The sequence below is a fragment of the Suricata suricatta genome, chromosome 16 (genome assembly GCF_006229205.1).
Source record: "Suricata suricatta isolate VVHF042 chromosome 16, meerkat_22Aug2017_6uvM2_HiC, whole genome shotgun sequence".
Lineage (NCBI taxonomy): Eukaryota > Metazoa > Chordata > Mammalia > Carnivora > Herpestidae > Suricata > Suricata suricatta.
Genome location: NC_043715.1, coordinates 53,160,162 through 53,166,939, shown reverse-complemented (window position 1 = coordinate 53,166,939; position 6,778 = coordinate 53,160,162). Strand labels below are relative to the sequence as shown.

Below are 6,778 nucleotides of genomic sequence, written 5' to 3'. Positions count from 1 at the left end.
TGTGCTGACAGTTCAGAGCCTGCTTGGGATTTTCTCTCTCCCTCTCTCGACCCTCACTTGCTCTCTCTCTCTCTCAAAAACAAACATTTTATAAATTTAAAAAAGGAAACTTATTCTTGCATCTCTATATTCACACTTGGTTTAGTTCTTTTTTTTAAACATTTATTTATTTTTGAGAGACAAAGAGAGATCATGAGCAGGGGAGGGGCAGAGAGGAAGGGACACAGAATCGGAAGCAGGCTCCAGGCTCGGAGATGTCAGCACAGAGCCTGACGCGGGGCTTGAACCCACGAACTATGACATGACGTGAGCTGAAGTTGGACATTCAACTGACTGAGCCACCCAAGTGCCCCTCTATATTCACACTTTGGAGAGCATTCCCTCCTAGAGACTCTGACCAATGTATCCAATAGGACAGTAACAAACAGGACAAAACCAGACTTGCTCAAGGAGATATATCAGTCTCTTGGAACTCCTCCAACGTCATACTACAGCCCAGGCTAGATTGTGAACGACCCCACCCATCCATTCCAGTGGATGCTTAGATGTGTGTTAAAAAAGAAAAAAAAAAAAAAAAGGCCATCTCGCTCATGCAGCCCCCGTCCAGATAGGCCACACCAGACAATCCAACCCTAGACCCCGACAACAGAATAGTAAATGTTTGTCTTCAGACGTTAACTTTTAGGAAAGTAATTCTGTAGCGCAAAGGTAACTATTACCTATGTGAATGTACACCAGTAGGTGATTTGTTAAATAAATCAGAGATGTCTTCTCATGAACCGCCTACAGACATAGAAAGAATCAAGAACACTGTAAACTAGTGCAGCCACTATAGAACAGTATGAAGGTTCCTCAAAAAATTAAAAATAAAACTATCATATGATCCACCAATTCTACTGTATCCAAAGGGAATGTAATCACCGTCTCAGAAAGATAGCTGTACCCCCAAATTTATTGCAGTATTATTTACCATAGCCATGCATCAAAACCTAAGTGTCCTATACAAATGAGTGGATAAAGAAAATGCGGTACATGCACACACACAATAGAATATTCAGCCATAAAAAAGAAAACCCGGGGGCACCTAGGTGGCTCAATTGGTTAAGTATCTGCTTCTTGGCTTCAGCTCAGGTTATCATCTCTCAGTTTCTGAGACTTGAGCCCCAAGTCTGGCTCTGCACCGACAACGTGGAGTCTGCTTAGGATTCTCTTTCTCCCTCTCTGCCCTTCCCCCACATGTGCTCTCTCCCTCCCAAAATAAACTTAAAGGAAAAAAAAGAAGACACTCCTGCCATTTATGACTCAGGAATAGACCCTAAGGGTATTATACTAAGTGAAATAAGTCAGAGAAAGACAAAAACCATATGATCTTACTTGTATATGGATTCTAAAAGAAAAACAAACTCCTAGATACAGAAAAAAATTTGTGGTTGTGACAGGGAAGGGTAGGGGTGAGATGTGGAGGAAATGGGTGATGGTGGTCAAAAGGTACAAACTTCCAGTTATAAGATAGATAAGTCTAGTAATAGTAATAATGATGTGCTATTGTTAGCCATATTAACCCAAGTTAAGCTCCAGATTGGTTACTATTATATACCTAAGAGAATTGTTAATGTAAAATATAACAACAATGTCAAGTGCTGGTGAGGATGGGTAGCAACTAAATCTCTCCTACACTGCTAGTCGGATGGCTAAAATAAAATACACAGCTGACCCTTCAGCGACATGGAATTGAACTGCATGGGTTCACTTACATGCAGATTTTTTTTTACAGTACAGTGCTGTAAATGTACTTTCTCTTATTTTGGTTTAGCTTTATACTTTTTTAAAAATTCCAGTATAATTAGCGTACAGCGTTATATTAGTTTTAGGTGTACAATATAGAGACTCAACAATTCTATAAATTACTCAGCGCTCACCACGAGAAGTGTACACTTAATCCCCTTTTTCTTACCCATTCTCCCAGCCCCCCCTCCACTAGCAACCCCCAGGTTGTTCTCTATATTTAAGAGTCTGGTTTTTTGGTCTTTTTTCTTTATTCATTTGTTTCTTGATTTCCACATTTGAGGGAAATCATATGGTATTTGTCTTTCTTCCCCAGAAGTCTGATTTTATTTTCTTTCCCATAGCTTACTTTTTAAAAATACAGCATATAATACATGTAATATGCAAAATATATGTTAAGCATCTATTTATGTTATTGGTAAAGCTTCTGGTCAACAGTAGGCTATTGTACACGTGGATTTTCAGCTGCGTGGGGCTCAGTGCCCCGAACCCCTACATTATTCAAGGGTCAATTGAACTGAACACCCAGTGCTGGAGAGGGTGTGGAGTCATATTTCACACACTGCGGGTGGGAATGTAAAAGCACAGGCACAGTGGAAGAGACTAGTTTCTTAAAAGGCTAAACACAACTTGGTATTCATCCCAACAATCATACACATGAATATTTATTGCAGAGAAATGAAAATTTATGCTCACACAGAGCCCTATGTGCAGATTTCATACCATCCTTACAAGAGTTGAAACCAGGAAATCTCGAGTGAAGGGATAGGGGCACCTGGGTGGCTCAGTCACTTAAGCATGAGATTTTGGCTCAGGTCATGACCTCATGGTTCATGAGTTCAAGCCCTGTATCGGGTGAGTTTGAGCCCCACATCGCGTGAGCACAAGACCCACTTCGGGTGAACTCGTGCTGTGCTTCAGGTGAGCCCCACTTCTCTCTCTCTCCATCTCTCTCCCTTTCTGCCCCTCACTCACTTGCATCCTCTCTCAAAAATTTTTTCAATTTAAAAAATTAAAAAGAAAAGAGTAAAGGGATAAACAAACTGGTCACGTGTATTACTAATGTGTCAGTAACGACACATTTGTGTATGTGTATTATTCAAAATAAAAAAACCATCCAGCAACTCAAATAAGTCTTCAGAGCAATTTGTGAATGATGAAAACATGAAAAGCTTACATGCTATTAATAAAAAATTATAAATTTGTATATAGTCAATAATAGTTTTTATCAAAATTAAAAAATTATATAAATACAACACATCTATAATCTATATAAAATTGAGTTATAAAAGTGATTTTTATAGCATCCATAGAATTACACAATTATACTGATGGGAAATGTAAGCAGTTGCAGGAGGTAGGTTTGGATAAAGGATATGAGCATAAAAAGGTACGAGAGAATCTGTGTTGATTATAGTTTTACATCCTGGTTGTGGTAGTGGCTTACATGACTATAAATGTAATAAACCTTCTTAGAATTACAACCTAAAAAAATAAAACAAAACCCATGAAAATCTAATGAAATCCAAATAAGGTTACAGGTTTAGTTAACAGTACACTGCCAATGTCCTCTTCCTGGATTCCATCGCAAAATGTGGTTCACATACTGGGAGACATTATAAAAGATACTAGGGAAGTCTCTGACTCTCTTGCCATTTCTTATACGGTGATTTCAAATTACACATTTTCAGAAATAACTTGGGGGACGCCTGGATGGCTCAGGTGATTGAGCATCCAACTTCGGCTCAGGCCATGATCTCATGACTGGTGAGTTCGAGCCCCACGTCGGGCTCTGTGCTGACAGCTCAGAACCTGGAGCCTCTGTGTCTCCCTCTCTCTCTGCCCCTCCCTGCCTTGTGCTCTCTCTCACAAGTAAATACTTAAAATTTTTTTCAAACTTGGAAGGTGGTTTTATAAAATATCTGGTCATATTTATAAACTTAGTTAAACAAGTACAAACATCTATTTTATAAATTATAAGCTTCCTCTTAAAATACTTCAATATACTAAATTTACAAATTATATAATATAGGGTAGTCCTAGAACACTCCATAGAACAATAAATATTAATCAGTGATGAAGAAAGCAGACTAATTTTTAAAACTTAGGAATTACTTTAAAACTAGGAATTCCTGACAAGGCAACTAGAAAAGGGTTCCCAGGTATCATCTGAAAATGCACATCAGGTGAATTATCTTATGTATACAATGAGGTCATATTTAAAAGCACTCAAACAGGGGCACCTGGGTGGCTCAGGTAAGCGTCCAACTTCAACTCAGGTCATGATCTCACAGTTTGTGAGTTCGAGCCCCACATCAGGCTCGCTGCAGTCAGCACAGTGCTGGCTTTGGATCCACTATCCACTATCTCCTTCCCCTCCGTTAGTCCCTCCCCCACTGGCAAACTCTCTCTCAAACTAAACAAACATTAAAATAAGGTTTTTGGAGGTGGGCATCTGGGTGGCTCAGTCAGTTAAGCATCTGATTTCGGCTCAGGTCATGATTTCACCATCCACGAGTTTTGAGCCCCGTCTCTGGCTCTGTGCAGACAGCTTGCTGGAGCCTGCTTCAGATTCTGTGGCTCCCTCTCTATGCCCCCTCCCCATTCATGCTTTCTCTCTCTCTCTCTCAATAATAATCATTAAAAAAGAAAGAAAAATTTTAATTTAAAGGCATTCAAATATTTACCACTTTCACAGGACTTCATTTCTTCACAAGTTCTCTGATACCTGGCTAAAGGTGTTCTACATTTAGGATGTTCAGAGTTTTAATTTCTATATGATTTCCTGACAAAATGAGGCAGGATGTATCACTGACATCCTGTCGTATATATACTATATATATATATATAGTCCTCCTAAAATGTTTCTCCAGTGTGGATCTGACACTCACTGAGGTCTTCTTTCTGGGTAAAGGCTTTCCCGTGGCTATGGTCATCATATATTTTTTTTCAATCCTATTTCTACGAACAGTAAGCTCCCTGATGCTCTCTGATGACCCTAATAACAACGTGTACCTTCCCACTAAAGGCCTTCCTAGTCTCTGCAGTCACAGAATTTGTCTCAGTATCCCCTTCTCAGAATGTTATGAAGCTAAGAGGTTTTGCTCAAGGTATCTCCTTGCTGAATGTATGAGTTTTTCCAACATGTTTTCATTGACAGAAAATACGAGGTAAGGATCACAGAAGGCACTACATCCACTGTATTCACCAGGTTTATCACCTCCTGGACAGGTTCTTTAATCTCAAGGCACACATATGACAACAGGCAGGACCCCAGTTACATTCCAATCCGCTGGCAACACTAATGTTTAACGAAGTCTTGGTGGCCACAGAAGGCATTTCCACAATCACATTCAAAGAGTTTTTGTTTTACAGGGGTTCACTCATAATGAGATGTGACTGTGCTAAAGGAATTTCCAACTTGACTGAATCTACCCATTTCTCTCATGTGCATTTTCTTATGTTTAACAAGGTTTGACAGGTGGGAGAAGGTTTTCTCACAATCACTGCATCCATACGGTCGCTCTCCTGTGTGAGTTCTTTGATGGACGTTGAGTACTGACTTTGTGGTGAAGGCTTTCCCGCATTCCCTACACTCATAGGGTTTCTCCCCCGTGTGAATTCTCTGATGGGTAATGAGACCGTATTTGTGAGAATAGGATTTGCCACACTCAGTACACACAAAGGGAGTCTTTCCTGTATGACATCTCTCATGTTGTATGAGGCAGATCTTCTGGCTGAAAGCTTTACCACACTCCCTGCATTCATAGGGTTTCTCTCCTGTATGAGTTCGCTGATGGATAATGAGGGTGCGCTTTGTGGTGAAGCCTTTTCCACATTCATTACATAAGTAAGATTTCTCTCCTGTGTGAGTTCGTTGATGGATAATGAGGGTGCGCTTTGTGGTGAAGCCTTTTCCACATTCAGGGCACATGTAAGATTTTTCCCCAGTATGAGATCGCTGATGCACAATGAGATTACTCTTCACGGTGAAGCCTTTCCCACATTCACTGCATATATAGGGTTTCTCTCCAGTGTGAGTTCGCTGATGTACAACAAGATAGCGCTTCATGGTGAAGCCTTTGCCACATTCAGTGCATATATAGGGTTTCTCCCCTGTGTGAGTTCGCTGATGCACAATGAGGTTGCTCTTCACGGTGAAGCCTTTTCCACATTCATCACAGACATAAGGCTTCTCTCCACTATGCGTTCGCTGATGTGCAATCAGATAGCGCTTCATGGTGAAGCCTTTTCCACACTCACCACACGTGTAGGATTTCTCTGCCGTCTGGGTTTGCTGAGGCACAGTGAGACTGGTCTCCACACTGGCGCCTGTTCTATAGTCATTGGTTATACAGACTTTGTCTTGTGCAGGAGTTTTCTGGTATTTAGTGAACATGACGTTTCTGGAGTAGGATTTCCCACATGGATCACACCCATGGGGCTTCTCTCCTCCATGACCACCCTCATGGTAAAGGAGCTGGAACTTCCTGATGTCGGTCTTCTCACCTTCGATGCAGGCTTGGGAGTTCTCTAGGTTAGGAGTCCTCTGATGCTTCTTAAAAACTTGGAATTTAGTGCTGATGTGTTTCGCACATTCAGGGAATTCAATTCCAGTACACAAACGTTCAGAATTACCATGCAGAAAAGATTTCTCATCTCTATTAAACTCATTGGCCTTCTTTCCTTCATATCTTTTCTGGTTAACTAAACTTAAACTTGACTTCAAAGCTTTTCTACATAAGTCAAACACATGATTTTGCGTCAGGGCAAAATGTATTTTGCTGAGGTGAACAGCATTTCTAAACGCACTCTGTTCCTCGTACTGTTGCATGCTCTTCGAAAATCCGTGGTTTTGAGAATGCTCTTGTATATGATTGTCAACCTTCCCAATTCCTAGGCAAAAAGAGAGTAACAAATCCTCTCATGAGAACAGTATGGAATAAAAGTGTTTTAAAGATGACAGAGGTGGGGTGCCTCTTTAAAATCCCAG

General features: G+C 40.6%; 1 protein-coding gene across 1 annotated transcript in view; it reads right to left on the bottom strand.

The window, feature by feature from the left end:
* Positions 1-4,962: 4,962 nt before the first annotated feature.
* Positions 4,963-6,778, bottom strand: part of LOC115281212 (zinc finger protein 432-like) — a 37,878-nt gene continuing 36,062 nt past the window's right edge. The window contains 2 exon segments of the mRNA XM_029926547.1: positions 4,963-5,220; positions 5,222-6,066. Coding sequence (XP_029782407.1) covers positions 5,002-5,220; positions 5,222-6,066 — 1,064 coding nt within the window. The 3' untranslated portion in view covers positions 4,963-5,001.